The sequence below is a fragment of the Lissotriton helveticus genome, chromosome 1_1 (genome assembly GCF_964261635.1).
Source record: "Lissotriton helveticus chromosome 1_1, aLisHel1.1, whole genome shotgun sequence".
Lineage (NCBI taxonomy): Eukaryota > Metazoa > Chordata > Amphibia > Caudata > Salamandridae > Lissotriton > Lissotriton helveticus.
The window spans coordinates 325,446,232-325,467,076 of record NC_136057.1 but is presented as its reverse complement, the minus strand read 5'-3'; the positions used below and the strand labels follow the sequence as shown (position 1 = coordinate 325,467,076).

Sequence of the window (20,845 nt, the reverse complement as noted above, 5' to 3'; positions counted from 1 at the left end):
CCGGGGCCTGCTCCTTGACCCCCCCGTGGACATTGATGATGCATTACAGCTGGATGTGGATCCCACACTCTAGGCTGCTGGCCGGCTCCACCTTTGTAGGTTATCTCATGTTGCTGGACTGTGATCACGTGCACTGGGTTAGGGTGGGATAAGGGGTGGGTAGCTGCGGGCGGGGCTGGTTGGTGTTTTTGGGGTTGGGTGGGTGGGGTTGTTCGCTGTCATTCACTATATAACGCTGGGTTCGATGCTATACTAATGATGTGTCTCTTTCTATCTGTCGTTGACAGTCTCCTCCTGACTGTGGAGGGCTGTGTTGAGCTTTGCTTGAACTCATAATAAAATTGGTTATGAAAAACTTCACACACATACAAAGCTCTACACAATACAGGACATAAATACCTGAACAGCAGCGTATATGGTCACCAACCGACCAGACACCTACACTTTGCATCAGTCTCACTTGTGCATATTCTACATGTATGCAAAAGCAAAACTGGAGGTTGCGCATTCTCCTGCACTGCACCCAAGACTTGGAATAACCTTCCTCAACATATCTGGGCCTTCTCCTCAATTCTTGAATTCCACAAGATGCTGAAGACTTGGCTTGTTGTATAAGCACCTTGGGGACCAAAAACCTACTCACCTACCCAAGCGCCTGGATATCTTGGGTGATTAGTGCGCCATACAAATCAATATAACATAATGTTGAATGTGCTGCCTGTTTATTTGACATTTTCTGGAAGCTTTTGTTCATGTAAAACTGAAGGCCAACGCTGTACATGTAACTCACAAAGTCAGACCTTTTCATTTATGTTTAAGTGAGGAGTTAAAAAAAAAGTATCTATTTTGAAGGTATAATTCAATCCTCAGATTCTTCAGAGTGAGTTTCCCCAGTGCCAGTCCTTCACAAGAGATCTGGTGACATATGTTAATGTCGATCTACGCAGTCTGAATGATACCCGGTTAGACTGCCATCCCTTTCCAGGGATTCAAGGAATGGTAGCCTATTAAGGCAATGGTAAATATTTCCGATCAGGATTTGCATTTGGCTTATCACCAAATTTCCCCCCCACCATGGACCCTGATTTGTGACACAATTTGCGGCGTACAGATATTTATGGATCCCATTCGGGCCTGCATCCGCAGCAAGCATTTTTCAGATAATGTCTGTATTGTTGAAGGGAATCCCAGGGGTTCAGGCATATCAGCATGACATCTGAATTTTTGGTGAACATCCTGGAGCTCATGCGGTTATAATGGAGCAGGTTATGACTGTGTTTTTTAAATCAGAATGGTGCAAGTAGTTACCTGGCATTTGACTGAACACTTGCTAAATGAAGCAGATAATGTGGGGTCCAAGGACGTGCTCATCTTAGATGTTGAGACATTCTAAGGCTCAAACAGTCCAACACATACTGTATTCGTTGCCAATGTTAAGTGCCTTCTTTAGACAATGGTACGATAGCCGAAATAAAGTTTTAACAAAATTTCAAGCCACCAGAACCACGGATGGTCTCACTTCAGCTCACATTTAGAGTATGCCCATTTTAGAATTTGTACCCGTTATCTCACTCGTGTGAGTTCTGATGTTAGCATCATTGAAGCTGACGCTCACATGCGGAATACCACTCTTTTTCAATTGTGCATTTTCAGTCTGTTATTGTGTGCTGCATTATCAGCTATTTTGTTAGAGAAATGCAGCAAAAAAGCTCTGCCTAGTTCTTTCCTCAATCCTGAGTGAGGTTTGATGGGAGGTTGGAGGGGTGGGGGGGTGGTTAAGGTGGGTGGTTGTAGGGAATACCCAGTGTTCATGAATTTTGTTCTCCAAGGTGAGGGAATAGACTGGCTGGGGGATTGGGGAGTCAAACATGTGTTGGTCGACATTGTACCCCATTCTACTTCCCTGGTGGTGTGGGAAATTGGGTGGTACAACCCAAAAGTTGCCTTTTTTTCCTGGGTTGATTAGAGGGTCCATTGGCCCATGTGAGCTTATGAGTATTGGGGTGGGAAGGGTCTAGAAGAATTGTTATGCATGGAATTTGGAGAGGAATCTTTCCCAGTCTGAAATGCCAATTGATCCTAGTGGACTTTCCTATTACCCAGCCTAAGGCAGATCTGACCCTCAGAAGGGGGTGGGAGAGTGGAAAAGGATGTTTCCACCTGTGCAGGTGGTTTGTGCACTATAGTTGTTTGGGGGTGGAGAGTGGTGTGAGGACTGTCCTCTATTCATCTTTCCTTAGTGTATAATGGGCCTTACCTGGGGGTGGATCATGTAAGGGTAGGTACATATTTGGTATTGTTTGCACTTTAAATCCAATCATTTTAATTGCTGAGCTTGTAGGCTGTAAAATGTGTACCAAGTGCTGCTTTGTTGTGGCTTCAGGTAGCAAAATGATTCATTGTACTTTTCATTGTTTTGCAGTTCTAGACTGAAACTCACTCTGCGAAAATGTAATTGCTCGGCATTGCGAGTGGTCACAAACTTCAATATGTTAGTACTTGCCTTCAAAGGGGAGTTGGGGCATTGCTCCCTGTCAACTGCATGCACCTATAGCTCTCCTTATTCCCACCAGGATGAAAAATACTGTACACTTTACTGCTGGCCCAAAGTGCCATTCATCATTGGTTTGTGGGCCAATGCATAAATTGGGGAAACTCATTCCACTGGTTTGGAGACCCATAATCCCTGTCTGGCAAGATCAAGGAGATTAGATTACCTCCCACTGTAGGATCACTTTTGGTCAGTGCAGCTCAATCTTCCTCAAGTGAAGTTCCCAAGTTGCCAGACTGCCCCCTAGGGGGCAGCATAATGAGACCTTAGACTTTGTCCTTAAACAATCGGCAAGAAAATGCATCCAATCCCTCAGCAAGTACTAGATCTGCTTAGCGCCACAAACCTAAACTACAAAGTTAAGCCCAAGGATGGTGGTGGTCTTGAAATTAGCTTAGTACATGGGGGTCCAAGTAGCCTACTTCACTTTTTTGTCTTTTTACTGCCTGCTCTTTACCATTTGGGTGGAAGGTCATTAGAGCTCTGCTCTCTGCAAATAAGCAGGATTTGTATCATGGAAAGGTGTGTTTTTTTGCTCTGCAAGCTAAACTGGTGTTGCCTGCCTGGTTCATCCTAACCTTAGTGGGACTGCTGTTGGATGATTGACAATTTGCCACCTTCAGCTGGGACGTTTTGGCGCAGCTAGCTTCCCACACGTAACCTATTCTGTCCTGAATAGTTTTTCAGATGAACCAGAGACCTTTTTTTACCCACACGTGATGCAGACAAACTGGCTCAGCGTATTCCCCTTATCCCATGGACTGTTCCATTCTCTTACTTTTAGCCTGATCTGATGATTTTGTTCCTCTTTCTCAGGGTGTGGTTCATTCTGCCTTTCATTACCCAACCAACACATGTTGGAGTGGCCTATCAATCAGTCCCATCCATCAACCTATGGCTACCTGTTTGGCAACAAATCATCCATCCAGGTTGCCATCTCATCAGGCCAGGACCCCCGCCATACCACATTCAGTTTTAATACAATTGATGTAACAAATTATTAAAAATAGCTTCATTTTCTTTGGTGTTGTATGGGTGCTTTTTGTATACTACGCATTTTTGATGTCCCGGACACCTGTGCTTATAGCAAGAAAACTGGTACAATGTGGTACGGACTTTTGTGAAAGATTGAAAGTATTGGCATAGTGTGCCTGCTGCTCAAATATCACTAAAGTGAGGTTTTAAGTTTTCATTCTTTATCTGTTCTCCTAGTAGAAGTGCTACAAGGAGATTGACAAGCTGGATCTAAACATTTTTCAAGGGTACTGGGGTGAAGGAGGTATTTTGCGATCATGGATTTGTAACCAAAGAAGTGCATTTCTTAAACCAGAAGTCTCTTCTTGTAGTGAGCCTTTGTTCTCCTGAACATTGCTATTAGTTACCATCATTTGTGTCTGAGATCAGGGTAATGGGGGCAGTGGAAGTGGGGGACGAAGCATGCATGAGGTTCACACCTTGGTGTTGAGTTTGTTCTCCTTTCTTTGTAGCGATGATGTCTACCTTGGCCTGCAGAAGCGGACCAGCCCAGCGCCTGGCGTTCTCCAGCGATGACGAAGAGGAGATGCCAGAGAGCAGCAGTGCAGAGGAATGCGAGGTGGGCGCACGGACTCCCAAGAGAGGTGATGGTGCCATGACATGGAGGGCCAACAATTGCTTGTTTACACCTTCGTCCCAGAGGAAGGCGAATAGCAGGTCACCTTCCCAGGAGTCTGACCTGGACAGGAGTCTGCACCAGAGCCCCTCCCCATTCTCTGCTGGGAAGTCGGGGACCCCAAGAGACTATCCTGGCACACCTCTACATTATGCAACCTGGAACAAGCTGCAGCTGGGTGACACGCCATACACGCCAAAGGTATGTAATATGAGTCGTGGCTACCATATGGCATGACCCGTTCAACTTGGATAGTGGGAAGTGTGTAAGCTTTATCCAGGTATAGGCGACATTACCTCGCATGCTTTTTTTTCACGCATGCCATCATAACGCGGTAATTACTTTGACCGTGTTGTAACAACGCATGCCATTACTCCACAAGTCGGAACAACAACTTGCTCGGGGGTCAGAGGCGCTTGATGTTGGAATAGTATAATTTACTATTCCAACTTCAGTCTGTGCAAAAATAGGAAAGGTGTTGGCTTTTAAACCCAATACCTTGTGATCCCCAGAGTAAGTCGGTTTTCTGACTTGCAGAGTAATGGCATGAGTTATAACAACGTGGTCGTTTAAACTACTGTGTTGTAATGGATTGCAGTGTGCCGGTTTTGTTGTAAACAATGTTTACCCTTTATCCAGGCTTCCTCTGTGCTGTGATTTGTTTAGGGCACCTTCGCTAGAGCTCTAAGGCTTTCCTTCTGTCAGATCAGACTTCAGTGGTACTTTGGGCCTCCCATGGGGCAAGAAAGCTCTACAAAAGCAAATTCAATGCATTTTGGTGCCTCAGTACATGAACTACTTTTGTCACTTGTATCCGGTGGAATTGGCTGACTAGTGCATGCTGTTGTGGTCCCTCTTTCACATTTCAAAGTTCGGCCTTTTTAGGTTTTGACTATAGTGTGCATGAGCGGTCGGCTAAAGCGATTTTATATTTTTTTTAAAAGGCGTAAACACTGTTTTAGCGCATGCTCATTACACACCATTGGTTTGCTTCCACGTCACTAGTTTCCTTCCTTATTACTGGTCATGTCCCCTGCTCACCTCCTGCATTCTTCCCCGTGGCTTCTGTCTCTGCCCTGGATCATGGACCTAGCACAACTTCCGTTTTGCCAGTGTCCTTCCACTGGCCGCGTGCTGCTCCTGATACTTTTTATACCTAATCTTCATTATTGTCCATGCACTCTAATGCATGGCACTGTACGGTCTCTCCACCCTCTCCTAGCTGTTCCCCTCCGCCTTAAATCTTCATACGCAGGTTCTTTGAATACCAAATCTCACATTTATTAATATACATAAATAGAATGGCTAGTATGTCAATCATGTTTTCGTTCGAACAAAATATATTCAGTTTGTTCAGATCATAATTTATTAGCAACCTTATCCAATAAAGACATTGAAGGAATAATTCTGATGCAATGTTTATTTAATCAACCTATAAAAACGCCAGTTGGTTCCTTGTTGGGTACAGTTCAGGTTATGTCCATGCACTCTAATGCATGGCACTGTACGGTCTCTCCACCCTCTCCTAGCTGTTCCCCTCCGCCCTAAATCTTCATACGCAGGTTCTTTGAATACCAAATCTCACATTTATTAATATACATAAATAGAATGGCTAGTATGTCAATCATGTTTTCGTTCGAACAAAATATATTCAGTTTGTTCAGATCATAATTTATTAGCAACCTTATCCAATAAAGACATTGATGGAATAATTCTGATGCAATGTTTATTTAATCAACCTATAAAAACGCCAGTTGGTTCCTTGTTGGGTACAGTTCAGGTTAAAAAAACGTACTACACATTTCAATTGAGTCGTCACAGGTTGAAAACGGAAATAATGCAAGCCGACTTGTTTCGGTATTTGTATTGCTTCATCAGGGCGGAAACAAAAATGAAGATAGAAAAGCTTTATATGCATAAGGAATCCTTAATTGACATGACGCTATTAATTTTGAGTAATGCATTATCCACTAGAAACTAGATAAGCAGGTAATTGTAGCTTCTTCATGTGTCGTCTGGCATTATTTGTTTTATAGATCTGGTGACTCTACAGGGTTTAAGTCTCTAATACTGGTTATTTTTACCTGTGAACTGTTCCTAATGAGGAACCAGTTGTTGGCATTGCTGTATGTTGATGGAATCATTTTGATGCACTGTTTGATAGTCGATGTATGTGTATTGTATTAGGCTGTGAATTATGCTCTGAACAAATTGAATTATGTTCTGATGAAACCATGATGAGACACATCCATATTTATGTATAAGAATAATCCGAGATTTGGCATTTGAAGAATGGTTGAGGTGACTTCTCCATGAAGACCTTTCAGCTTATTTAGTGTTATAAAACTTTAGTCTCCTTATCACGGACCATAACCGCATCAATGATATGAATAAGTGTATTGTGTTAAAGTTAAAATGACCACTCCCTCAAATATTGTAACTCGTCTTCATGAATCCTACTGCAACAACATTCTAAAAAAGCTTTTGCAGACTCACCCATGCCATCTCAGGCCAGATTCTGCAGAGGTTTCAGTGCATCAGTTAGTATATTCAAAACTGACTACTTAAAGATTTTCAAACACACAATTAAGCATGCAATTAATCTATACTGCATGATATCCTATTGTAGTAAGTCTTAAATGAGTCCATTTTGCAAAGTCTTAAAGCAGAAAACATACTTGCGGTACCACAGAAAAGTGTTAGTATATGCTGCAGCCATGGAAACAAAACCCATTTCATAAGAGTTCTCTAGACCGTAATTTTCAATTGCATTTAACTGGCATTTTTTTGTTCTGTAATATAGCCTGTCGAGGACTACTCATTGTTAAAGCACCTGAACTAGAGTTGTATGCCTGTCCTAGGCAGAAGGGCTATGAGGCTATTGGAACATTCCACCCCCAGAGGGTAGAATGTACACAACTAAAAAAGGAGAAACAAAGTCAACATTGAAATGTTTCAGAAGGCTCATACCAGCCTTTATAAGCCCTGAGCCACTCCATTAGCTTTAGTGGAGCTCCAAACATTCTAATCTCTAAATTGAGTACCTTCTGCAGTGCTGCAATTCCATGGCTAACACATGCTGCAGACTGAATGCTTTACCAGTGTGGTCTAGTCACGCGTGTCTTAAGTTCCACCGTAGCATCCGGTGCCTGATCTTTCTTGTAATGAACACTGGCATTTCAATAAACTACCATACATGTTCCCTTATTGGTGGATGTCCAAGCGGGAGAAATACAGAAGGAACTGGCAAACTAGTTCTCACTTCATTTGTTTAGGCTGTAGCTGTAATTACTTTCACATTGTCAGGACTTGATGTCACAACTCTGCCAAGTTATTACAGTAGTTGTGAGGTAATTTACTTACTGCATGGGATTAGAGAGGTCACTACTAGATTACAATAAGGACATTAGGTACATGTTTTACATATTGTAACAGGAAGAATACACCTATAATCAGGGTTCTGGGGACAGGTGAAGTCTTACTCCAGTGTTGTCACAGTAGTTTTGGGGGTGACTGAGGCTAAGGCGAAAAGTTGCTAAGAATTCTATTTCTAATGGTAAGTGCTATGCAAGAGGACAAGTTCTGGGTATCACAAAGAGCAAGGGAGATATTGTTTCAATACTGGCTATTTAGTTTATTTTTATATTGTGTTGAACTAATTAGTTTAATAAATGTTTTTGTGTCCTTAGACTGTTACCTACAACCTGGCCATTTGCCACAAGTGCTGTTTTATAGCCTAGATTGTTGAATGCAATGTACAGTATTTTAAGAGTGTAATCGCATACCATTTACTCCAGTCCCATTTTACCTAGTCCTTTCTCTGCATCGTTACACTACCTTTGTATACTGTTGGTCAACTCATTTTTAGTCGAAGATAGCTTTTTCCATTAATTCCCATTCACAAATGTTCTGTTATTGGCTTATGTCTGTTCACTTTGCACCAATCACTCTGAAAATATTTTGTTTTTAGCTGGGTTTCAGTCACTTAGGGTGTTAAGGAAAGTATTTCCTGTCAGTGCTTAATTTGAAAAATAAGTAGTGCTGGAACACAAAGTTTTGCTCAGAAGCTTGCTGCTGGCGCTATCAAGGGTGTGGAATCCGAAGGCTGTCTTGATTCCACATCCATGTTAACAGGTTAATATCGATGAATGCGATGTCAATGTACACCATGATATATGCACACAACTGCAGTACCACTAAATACAACAGATGTAAGCCCTAATCTATGCCCATATGAATAGTAAAAACAATGTCTGTACGCTATGACAACTGTACGCATAACAAGAATGCTGGTAAATTTATCAATGAGCTCCATGTTATATGTACGCATAAAAGCAAACTCATATTGCTGTCATATTCACCCAAGATGACCTCCCCATCAACCCATAGTCAGATATGCATTCAGACAGGCCCTACGACCCAAGCCTACCAATTGTTAGGTCACAGGTTGGGTTACACTTAGCCCGAAGATAAATACGCAACCAATGGAAAACCCAGATCGATCCTGCAAACTGAGGAGATTGACCCCAATAAAACATGTTTGGCCAAAGGCGTACGTTCCCAAAATGCCAGTCAGATGCCACATGTTAGCAACTCGGCCAATCAGGACACAGCATGCACACCAAACTTAGTGACCATGCGCTCCACACTCCCGACATCTGGACACACACTCTGGCCCACACTAGCTCTCCACGAGGTCAAGTTCCACCTGTGTCCCCCTTATCATATGGTTGAATTTATTGTTTAGGACTAGGCCCGAATCTACAAGCTTTCTAAAAATGTGAAATTGTTTTATTGTACCTCATGAACTGTATATATGATCGACCAAAACTTCTGTACATTGAGACAGTCTTCAGACGCGACTGTCTGTGCTCTCCGTCCTCTGCATTTAATTAAACCAATTTACTCCTGTTTTGCCAAGCGCCTTTTGTCTTTCCATTTTTTAAACGTAAATTCATATCCGAGCAACATTTTGGTGAGCCAGATAGGTTTATCAAGCCAGGCTACTGCCAAAAGACCAGGACCCATGCCCGCACAGATTCCCATCTGCGCAATAAGATTGTGAGCAGATGCCATAATTGATTTAAAGTTCTGCTGAATCCGTGGGGCGGAGGTCCATCCTGAGGCCATCACAGGGTGAGACCTCTGTTCCTTAGCCCCAGCACGTGACAAGCGCATGGGCCACTTTTTTCTAGTACGCACGCTAGAGAAAGTGAAGATAGTTTGAAGTTTTTTCGCTTGAACCGCTGAGCGTTTCACAGCTGGTCCACATGGGCCTTCATTCTTGCTTGGGCTGCTGAGTGTTACACAGCTGGTACACCTTGGTGTGTTTATATAGGGTCACCACCTTGATCTTATTTTTTTTAGTTAAAGGAGTTTTCTTAGGGACGGTCTGTTTCTTAACCCTGGCAGTATCTGAAAGAAGTGAAGAGGTGGATTTTTTTCGCTGGACCACTGGGCGTTATGCAGATGGTACGCATCACCGCTGGGTGTGTTATAGGGCTTAATTTGAATGGTATGGAAAATTCAGACCTTGGTGAATAAGGTATAGCTAGTGACTGGCCACAGAGGGCTGATAACTTGTCAGGCTGTTCCTTTTTCTCATCCCCATGTACTGTTTCCCCACAATCTGAGTATAATTTGTAATTAAAAAAACAAACAAACTTGAAACAGTTAAAAGTTTATAAACTACTTAACCAGTTTCCTTATCCATCATTGACACTCAGCAAATCAGAACACAGCATGCACACCATACGTAGTGACCATGCGAACCCCAAGCAGGACAACTTACACATGCCCACTGACCCAAACTAACTATCCCCCAGGTTGAGAGCCACCTGTGTCCCCCTTATAAGATGGTTGTGATTATGATTTATGACTAGGCCCTGAACTACTTGCTTTCTAAGAATGCAAAATCGTTTTATTGTCCCTCACAAACTGTATATATGATCAGCCAAAACTTCTGTACATTGAGACTGTCGATGCTCCCCTGGCCGCTGCATCTAATTAAACCAACTTGTTCCTGTTTTGCCAAATTCATCTTGTCTTCATTTTTTCAAGGTAAATTCATATCCAAGCAACAGATTGGTATCAAGTTCTAAATGATACAATATTCCGTTGTAACACTTTCCATGCAGCCAGAGCACTGGTTCTTTTGTATTTGTTAAACAAGATTACTTTAAGTCTGCTAGTGGCTCTTCCTCATTTCTACTCATTTGGGATAGGTCCTCAACGTAACTACAAGAGCATTATACAATCTCCCCAGACATACACCTACGTCATCTATCTCCTCCAATTTGTTTGGCTAAGCCACCACACAAATTAGAGATGCACGTCTTTGAAAATGTTCATGGCAAATCCTTGCTATGCTGAAGCAATTGCAACCGCCCTGTTGTCTACAGCCTGCCAGTACAAACCTAGTCATTCTACCAACTTTCCCCTTTTATTGGGGATTTTCTCCTCCAGCTGTCTGGAGCATCTCAATGGTTTCAAAATTGCTGTTAAAATTCACCACTACTATGTAAAGGTAAAACCGGACTGTTAGCAAGGCGATCCCAGGGGAGACAGAAGATGTCTGACTGCCCACCCCGAGACCCACCTCTCCGTATGGAATTGGCCGAGCGCCGTCGAGAGGCCTCCTGGGCGAGGCTCCTCTCCTATAATCGTAACAACCGAGCAATCGCACCACTACAAAGGGACACCACACGAGAGTAGATTCTTAAGAGTCTTTATAAAGAATAAAGGCAAGTTCTCGCAGCATTAGATACAGGAGGATCGAGGGATCCTTAAAGTCTCGGTATCAGGGGGAAGGGGGTAGCGGGACACTCTTGGTATCAACGGGTACTAGGATACCCGGCGCACAGCTCTCAATCCTCGAGCTGGGGGGTGCAAGGAGCCACGACGTCGTCAGCAGGGCTCTGAGAATGGTTCAGCGTGGTCGGGCCGCGACAGCGTCTGCAGGCCCCTGAAAAATGGTTTAGCGTGGTCGGGCAGCGACAGCGTCAGCAGGCCTCCGAAAAATGGTTCAGCTTGGTCGGGCCGCGACAGCGTCAGCAGGGCTCCGAAGATGGTTCAGCTTGGTCGGGCCGCGACAGCGTCAGCAGGGCTCCGAGGTTCCAGGTTCCGAGTTCAAGATTTCTTATCAAGATCAGCCGCGACGAGGTCAGCAGGGCTTCAACTCCAAGATACAACTGGAGTCCTAATCCAGGGCTGGCCCTTCTATAGGGCTGGAGTCCTTTAATGTCCGGACCCTCGCGCCTGGGGTTCAGAGGGGCCGGGATGAGGGTGTCCAGACACCCAGCAGGGGGGTGGAGCCAGCGCCCAGGGAGGCCGGAGGGCGATCGAAACCAGGCGTCCGGGAACGGCTGGAGGGTCATCGAAATTCCCCTCCTCCTGGATCCGTCAAGTGGCCACTCTACCACCTGGGCGGATCTTGGTGCCTCGAGGTCGGGGCTTCGCTGGGGCTGCGGCCGGGGTCACGTGCTCGGACGTGATGGGCCCAAGATGGAGTCGGGCCTGAAATGGCGGTCCGGGGTGGTGGCCGGACCTGCAGGGTTGGGGCGAGCAGGGTTCGCCGGGTTCCAGGGGGGAGAGCCGTGGGTTGCAAGGGGGGCCGCTCATCGAGAGTTCGTGGAGGGTAGTTTCAGGGGGGCGACAGCGGGTCGATGGAGGGCCGATGACGTCCAGGGCCTGCCATGCGTGAGGGGTAGGACCACGCCACGAGGCCGGGTCCAACACACTTCCCCTCCAGCTGAAGGCAGGGAGAGTCACCCATCTTTTTGGGGGTTCTCCTCGCCGAGGCGGAGGAAGCGGGACAGGCCGTCAGCATTGGCGTGGTCGTTGCCAGGGCGATGTTCCACAGTGAAGTCCATCCCTTGCAGGGAGATGGACCATCGCAGCAGCTTCAGGTTCTCGCCACACATCTGCATCAGCCACCGCAGGGGCCGCTGGTCGGTCTGGACCCGGAAGTGGGTGCCGAAGAGGTAGGGCCGGAGTTTCTTTAGGGCCCACACGACGGCGAAGGCTTCTCTCTTGATGGTGCTCCACCGTTGTTCTCGAGCCAGCAGTCGCCGGCTGATGAAGGCCACAGGATGGTCAACCCCCTCGGGGTTAACTTGCGATAGGACCGCCCCGATGCCGTGCTCCGAGGCGTCGGTTTGGACTACAAACTCTCGGCTGTAGTCGGGGGCTTGGAGCACAGGGGCGGTGCACATGGCAGTCTTCAGAGTCTCGAAGGCCGTCTGACACTCGGGCCTTCTGTGGCTGCTTTTTGGAGGTCAGTTCAGTGGGGGCCCCACAATGCTCCCAGAAGTGCTTCAGGTGCTCGGCCCAGTGGAGGCTGTACACCGCAATATCGTCCAAATATGCGGCACTGAACTCTTCTAGCCCCGCCAGCACCTTATTCACCAGTCTCTGGAAGGTAGCCGGGGCGTTTTTCATGCCGAAGGGCATCACCTTGAAATGGAAGTGGCCATTGGGGGTCGAGAAGGCAGATCGCTCTTGGGCACCAGGGGTGAGGCCGATCTGCCAATACCCGGCCGTGAGGTCGAAGGTGCTGAGGTACCTGGCGGCCCCCAGGCGATCGATCAGTTCATCAGCCCGGGGGATGGGATGGGCGTCGGTCCTGGTGACGGCATTCAGTCCCTGGTAGTCGACACAAAACCTGAGTTCCGGAGTGGCGGCGGCTTTAGGGACCAGGACAACTGGACTGGCCCAGGGACTATCTGAGGGCTCGACCACCCCCAGGGCTAGCATCTTGGCAACTTCGGACTGGATGCAGGCCCGAACTCGGTAGGCCCGGTGTCGCACGGGCGGGCTGTCCCCGGTGTCGACATCGTGGACACACCACTGTGTGACCCCGGGAGTGAGTGAAAACAGGTCCGCAAACTGCCCCAACAGCTCTTGGCAGTCCTGGCCCTGTTCGGGGGTCAGGGCGGCGGAGAGGGTGACTCCCTCGACGGAGCCCTCTTTTTCAGCGCACTTCATGAGGTCGGGCAGGGGCTCGGAGTCGTCTTCGGCTCCGTCATCCGTAGCTAGCAGTAGGCTCAGCTCCGTGCGGGCAAAGTGAGGCTTGAGCCGGTTGGCGTGCAGAACCCGGAGGGGGTTCCTGGGGGACTCCATGTCTACCAGATAGGTGACGGGGCTCTTACGCTCCACCACTTTGAAGGGCCCTGTCCATTTGTCCTGGAGGGCACAAGGTTCGACCGGGGACATGACCCAGACCTGCTGGCCCGGCTCGAACTCGATGGACGAGGCGTTCTGGTCATACCAGCGTTTCATCTCCTCCTGACTAGCCTCTAGGTTGGCTTCGGCAAGTTCCAGGAACTTCCGAGTCTGGTTTCGGAGGGTCAGGAGGTACCGGTAGACATCCGGCAGAGCATCTCGGACTGTAGTCTCCCAGCCTTCTTTGACCAGGCTGAGGGGACCTCGGACAGGGTGTCCGTATAACAGTTCAAAGGGGCTGAACCCCAGGGACTTCTGTGGCACCTCCCGATAGGCAAACAGGCAGGGCAGCAGGGCAGCAGGACGTCCCATTTGCGGCGTAGGGGCTCTTCCAGGCCCTTGATCATCCCCTTGAGTGTTCGGTTAAACCGCTCCACGAGCCCATTCCCTTGGGGGTGATACAGGGTGGTGAACTTATGTGACCCCGCACTGTTGCCACAGGGACCGCATATATTTTGATATAAAGTTTGTGCCCCGATCACTCGCGACCTCTCGGGGGAACCCTACTCTGGAGAAGATCCCCATTAGCGCTCGGCCCACCACGGGGGCCGCTATGGTCTGGATGGGGTGGCTTCTGGGTAGCGGGTGGCATGGTCCACCAGGACGAGGATGAAGCGGTACCCCTGAGAGGTTCGGGGGTCCAGGGGCCCCACGATGTCGATCCCCACTCGCTCGAGGGGGGTGGTTACCACGGGAAAGGGTTGGAGCGGGGCCTTGACTTTTCCCCCGCTCTTTCTGCTGGCTTGACAGGTCGGACAGGTTCTGCAGTGATTGTTCACATCGTTGCGCATTTTCGGCCAGAAAAAATGGGTCACCAGGCGGCTGTAAGTGTTGTCCTGCCCCAGGTGCCCGGCGAGGGGCACGTCGTGTGCCAGGTTTAGGAGGAAGTCTCTGAACCGTAGGGGGACCACCAACACTCGGCTGGCCCCCAGTTCGGTAATTTTCTGTTCGCTGTATAGGAGGTCGTGGTCCCAGTAGACCCAGTGGGACCCCGACGTGTCCCCGGCGGCTTGAGCTGCCGGGTTCCCTCGAGGGAGGGACAGGCCTTTTGTTCCTGCCGGAATTGTTCCCGGGAGGGGCCACCTTCTTGGCGCCATTGGGCTAGTTCAGGGATGTCGCCGAGCTCTGTGATGTCTTCGCGGTTGGGCTCCGGTGGCCCGGTTTCTTCATCGTCGGCGGGCAGGCGGCCGGTTCTTCGGTCGGGGCGGCCTCAGTCGGTGCCGGGGCCCGGGCTGCCATGGATAGGGTGGTCGCGCAAACCCACTCTGGTAGTCCCAGCATCCCCAGATGCTCTCTCCGCTCGACTTGGGCCCAGGGGATCTCTCGAGGTCGTTTCCGAGGAGGCAGTCCACGGGTGCGTCGTCCTGGACGGTCACCTTTAGCAGGCCTGACACCCCCCTCGCCCTCCACTCGAAGGGGATTCGGGCCATCTGGCATAGGGTCTCGGAATTGTCGGCGGCCAGCACGGGGCACAGCACATTTGGTAGTATCTGGTCGGGAGTCACCAAGTGGCAGCGGACGGCCGTCACGCTGGCCCCAGTGTCACGGAGTGCTTCGGCCCGGCGCCCATTAATGTTGACCCACTGGCGGTATTTTTGGGTGTTGCTTGGGAGGGGAGCCCGGGGATCATGTCTTTCGCCCAGACAGACTAGGGCCATGGCGGCGGGCTCCCACTCAGTCCGGTCCTCGTTGCAGACCTCTTCTTCTTATTCTCCTTCTCCCAGGGCTGCGGCAGCGATCTGGCGGGTCGGAGGCCCGGTGGTGCCGGGTCGTTGGTTCATCGGGCAGAGGGGATCATTGGCATTGTGACCTGGCATCTGTGGCAGGTAACATTTGGGCGGGGCCCCGGCTGCGCTGGGGGGCCCCTCTTCTGGTCAGAGATGGCGAGGTGTTCTGGGGCGACCCCCGGGGCGGACTCCGGGGCGGCGCAGCCTGGAAGTCTCTGTTCCGGTTCTGGCCTCCCCCGCTGCCTCGCTGGCGGAGGTGCCCCTGGGGGCTCCGTCCTGAGTCTCCTATCGGGGCCCGGGGGACCCAGGTGCTCACCCATCGATCGGCCTCGACGGCGAGTTTCTGTGGCTCAGTCAGTTTGCTGTCGAGTAGATGCTGTCTGAGCTCGACAAAGCAGTTGTTGGAGAGGTGCTCCTATACAATGAGGTTGAACAGCTGCTCGTAGGTGGTCACCTTGCTGCCCTTGATCCACCCTTCCAGCGCCCTGCTATAAAAGTTCACGTACTCTACCCATGTAGCACCAGGGATCTTTTTACAGTCTCTGAATATCTGCCGGTACATCTCAGGGGTGAGGCCATAACGGGTGAGCAGGGCGTCCTTCATGTGATCATAGGAGGACATCACATCGTCTGCCAGTTCCAGCAGGGTGTCTCTTCCTTCGCTGACTAATTTCCCCCATAAGCCGGCACCCCAATCTTTTCGGTGTATGCGGTGCGCGGTCATGGCGACTTCGTAGGCCTTAAACCACTGCTGGATGTCGTCATTTTTATAGTATTCCTTGACGACGTCCTTGGGAATGTGGACCTTTGTGTCCGCAGGAGGCGGGGGGCTTCAGTTCAGTGGCGCCAGCCTCTTCGCTCTTGGCCTTGATCTCCAGTTCTTTGAGGCCACGCTCGTGCTCGAATGTGATTTTCTTTTCTTCCAATTCTCTCTGCCTCCGTCTCTCCTCCAGGTCTCCTTGCAGCCGTAGTTGCTCAAGGGCCATTTTCTTTTCCGCTAGCTGGAGTTCTCCGTCCAGCCGGAGTCGGGCGAGCTCCAACTCATGGAGCCGGCTTCTCTCTTGCGTCTTCGTGGGAGAGGCCCGTGTCTATGTTGGCGGTTCTTTCTTCCGCTGGGGCTGTTATGGTTTCCTGGGGCACGTCTGGGACCGTGTCACCTTCGGTTTGGGGTGGTGTCGCTTCGGCCTCCACCCATGTTTGCAGCGTTTCTTTAAAATCATCTTTGGTGCTTAGTCCGGTGGTAGCGATACCTAAATCTTTGCAAAATTGTTTGAGTTCTTTATGGGTGTATTCCTCCAATAGTTCCTTCTGGAACTCTGCGGTCGTTCTGGCTTCTTTAGTACTCATGGTTGCTGTGTGTCTGTTAGTAGTGGGCGAGTTACTCGCTGTACGATTTGCGTCGGCTCGGATCCCGTCGCCTGCCACCAATGTTAGCAAGGCGATCCCAGGGGAGACAGAAGATGTCTGACTGCCCACCCCGAGACCCACCTCTCCGTATGGAATTGGAAATCGAGCGCCGTCGAGAGGCCTCCTCAATCGTAACAACCGAGCAATCACACCACTACAAAGGGACACCACACGAGAGTAGATTCTTAAGAGTCTTTATAAAGAATAAAGGCAAGTTCTCGCAGCATTAGGTACAGGAGGATCGAGGGATCCTTAAAGTCTCGGTATCAGGGAGAAGGGGGTAGCGGGACAGGCTTGGTATCAACGGGTACTAGGATACCCGGCGCACAGCTCTCAATCCTCGAGCTGGGGGGTGCAAGGAGCCGCGACGTCGTCAGCAGGGCTCTGAGAATGGTTCAGCGTGGTCAGGCCGCGACAGCGTCAGCAGGCCTCCGAAAAATGGTTCAGCTTGGTCGGGCCGCGACAGCGTCAGCAGGGCTCCGAAGATGGTTCAGCTTGGTCGGGCCGCGACAGCGTCAGCAGGGCTCAGAGGATGGTTCAGCGTGGTCGGGCCGTGACAGCGTCAGCAGGGCTCCGAAGATGGTTCAGCTTGGTCGGGCCGCGACAGCGTCAGCAGGGCTCCTAGGTTCCAGGTTCCGAGTACAAGATTTCTTATCCAGATCAGCCACGATGAGGTCAGCAGGGCTTCGACTCCAAGATACAACTGGAGTCCTAATCCAGGGCTGGCCCTTCTATAGGGCTGGAGTCCTTTGATGTCCGGACCCTCGCGCCTGGGGGTCAGAGGGGCCGGGATGAGGGTGTCCAGACACCCAGCAGGGGGGTGGAACCAGCGCCCAGGGAGGCCGGAGGGCGATCGAAACCAGGCGTCCGCGAACGGCTGGAGGGTCATCGAAATTCCCCTCCTCCTGGATACGTCAAGTGGCCACTCTACCACCTGGGCGGTTCTTGGTGCCTCGAAGTCGGGGCTTCACTGGGGCTGCGGCCGGGGTCACGTGCTCGGACGTGATGGGCCCAAGATGGAGTCTGGCCTGAAATGGCGGTCCAAGGTGGTGGCCGGACCTGCAGGGTTGGGGCGAGCAGGGTTCGCCGGGTTCCAGGGGGGGAGAGCCGTGGGTTGCCAGGGGGGCCGCTCTCGTCGAGAGTTCGTGGAGGGTAGTTTCAGGGGGGCGACAGCGGGTCGATGGAGGGCCGATGTCGTCCAGGGCCCGCCATGCGTGAGGGGTAGGACCACGCCACGAGGCTGGGTCCAACACGGACTTTGGCACCTAAAGCCATTGAACATAATGTACATATAAATGTTGGCTCCTGTTGACTAGTTTTGTTTCTAAAAGTCTATCTTGCGACAGTAGTTCACATTCACCCAAACTCTATCAACTACACATCTATCAATAGGAAGAGTTTTTGTACTGTTCTTTTGTAAAACATTTGTTTGAAATGTTATGGCTACCAATAAATCATACTGATTTGTTGTGTTGCTGGCTTGGATGATGGTGACTTGAGGGATCAATGCTCAATTCACTCCCATGCACTTCATTGCAAACTTAAATTCAAGCCTCTCCAACTTGAGGACTCCTTTCATCTTCAGGAAGATTCTATTCATGTGCAGGCATTGCTAATTCTCAAGTTTGGGAAAATGTTGGACTTGGTTTTGCAAACAATGTAAATCTAAAGCGCAATAAAACGTTGTTCCTGTATGCAGTACAAGTGCAATGGGTAGGAAACCTATAGCAGCAGCTTCATCCCACATACATGAGCATATGTGATTGCCATACTTGTCACCTATGGGCCATGCCTCTTCCATTTTCTTACAGAGCCTTTTGTGCAAAGCTGCTTTCCCAACTCCAAGTTCAAGAATTGCTATTCGCAGCAAGAGGCTTCTGCACTTCCCCACTGCAGCTGTTGGCAGCACACCAAGTGATCCTGCTTCTGCCACAGTGGTCAACATTAACCCTTTCACCCCCAAGGCCTACCAACAGCAGCATTTCAATCCATGTGGCAAGAGGAAGACCATAGGAGAGGATGGAGTCAGGTACATTTATTACTTGGTTTGTAGAGTGTATTCACCCCATGCAGCGGAAGAGCAAGGCCTACTTGGGTCAAGAGTATGGAGTCCGATCTCTACGGGCCGCAGAGCACTTTTGTAGAGTGCCATTTGGTGACTGTTGTCTGGCAGGCTCAACTAGTGCCTGATAGTGTAGCCTATTCAATGGTGCAGACCTATTCTTGTGAAGTGGATAGATTTGCCATCTGGCTAGTAGTTTACCAACACTTTTATTCCAAGGCTACAAACGTAGAAAATTATCAAATGCTGACATTTCTCTCTTTTGGAATACCAGCTTGTAACAAATGAGTAAATAACTTCAAGTGTAAGTTAGAGTTGCCGGGTCTAGCCATTAATATGGAAAGCAAATACAAATGGTTGACATTTTTAAGAATAGCATTTTTCACAATCATTTTCAGGTCTAAGCTTTTCGACCTTAAGACTCTGAAAAAAGTGGCCACTCTAGATGAATGTTGCAGCTTGGTAGTGGACCTTCTAAAGGGGAACCTTGTTTCATGGACCCTTTGGAAAGACGGGGACGAGAAAGCAGGAAATTGAAATGAATTTGAGGTATTCAGGGCTCTTAAAATTAAAGTGAGGTGACACCAAGCATTATTCACTTAGAAAGAATCTCAGGAGAGTTGGAAGAGATCTTGCCAGGCCACTAATGGAGACCTTGAAGAGAGCTTCAATAAGCCAGATGTGGACTGGGGAGTGAGCAGGATGGCAAAGTGATGTCAAAGATATTCAAAGAAAGCGTTTTGTTGTTTTTATTTAGGACCATCACAGCACGTAATGTTATGGTCCGTATGCGAAGTGTTTTGGATTTGGGAAAGCCACCCGTAAGCAAAGTGTATTTTGGGGAGTACCACATTCCTGCTCACCAAAAGCCTTTAAATGTACACAATGCATTCGATTATCAAATGTATTTCTGGCCATGTAGTGTGCACAAGACTGGCGGTTAGCTATTAGACCTAGATTGGTTGTGATGGGCATCCGAGGCAGTAGAGTGAAAAGGTTATGCCATTTTGTAGATCTTGGTCAAGCTGCACAGCTTTCATTTCAAGCAAGTGCCAAGGATGAAGCTGGGTCATTTGCAGTTTTCCCAGACTTGTTCAAAAGAGCAAGATGCACCAAAGCTCTTCCCACTAGACCTGAGAAATGCATGTTTTAAACCAGTCGATATGCCTGCTCAATTTCTATTTTCTTTTCTTTAGTGCCATCACTGCTCTAAAAGGCTTGGAGGATAACCCAGGGGGGTCGCAGGTCAAGGTAAGGATAGTATTGGTTTGGTTAAATAAGTATGCAAAGGATGGAGAGTGTTAAGTGGATTTTGGCTGCATTGCCCACCTTCTCCATGTCCTAAAGAATGTACTATGCGCTAATATTTAGTAAATTAGATCCCATGCACAGGCGTAGAACCCCCTTTTGGACACTGGGTTTTCGATGTAATTGTCCGGGAATGCTGGAAGGAAACATTGTGTGGCTCTGCAAAGATTCTCCAAATACAAACGTCCGTGAAGCAGTGTTTTGCAAGATTTGTGTTCACATATTGACAAACCTTCCTAGTTTGCTGCATATGTGGAAAATCTCGTTTTTTTCTGAGATGCCTTTGTCCTTGCCAGTCATAACCCTTGATGAATACAAACCTATGTGTCGTTGCTTGAAGGGACTTGGCTTTTCTCCCTTCTAGTCTGACTGATTGTTACTCTAGATGCAAGTGGGGCCTAGCATTATCATGTAATTTGAGCTACTTGTACGTATACATCAAATTCCGTTTTAGGATTTGTTTTTGCTCGTCTTACCATCGATAGTGCTTTTCAGAATTACAAATCTAGTTGTTTCAGAACTTGGTGAGGCATTGTAGAGTATACAAGTGCATGCATGTTCTGTGTACCACAACTCATCCAGTGTAGCCGAGAAATAGGGCTTCTTTAATAAGCTGAAGAGGAATGTTGCCTAAGGTGTTCAGCTGCCACAAGAAATGGTTCTTTTCACTTTAAAGATTTCAAATTCGATAAAGCAACACCAAACTGGTGCGCAGCTGTGAATGAACAACCATTCTGGGCCAAACGTTGCTTAATGCAAGCAGGCTGCAGGTTACTACATCCAGTTGGAGTTCCTGCTGCCAAAAGGTTATCTGGAGACCAGCATTTCTAGAAGACCAGGCCCTGCTTGGGTCCGCTCATGTTCCTCAAGGCTACAAGCTTGATTACTTGTAGCGTGCTTCCATCCTCAAGTAATAT

General features: G+C 48.7%; 1 protein-coding gene across 3 annotated transcripts in view; it reads left to right on the top strand.

Annotated features, from left to right (window-relative positions):
- The window catches only part of WEE2 (WEE2 oocyte meiosis inhibiting kinase), a 124,089-nt gene that overhangs the window by 53,436 nt on the left and 49,808 nt on the right, over nt 1-20,845 (top strand). For all 3 annotated transcript variants that reach the window (XM_078653653.1, XM_078653662.1, XM_078653670.1), the window contains exons 2-4: nt 4,039-4,403; nt 18,370-18,587; nt 19,817-19,871. In XM_078653653.1, coding sequence (XP_078509779.1) covers nt 4,041-4,403; nt 18,370-18,587; nt 19,817-19,871 — 636 coding nt within the window. In that variant the 5' untranslated portion in view covers nt 4,039-4,040. The remainder of the gene's footprint in view (nt 1-4,038; nt 4,404-18,369; nt 18,588-19,816; nt 19,872-20,845) is intronic.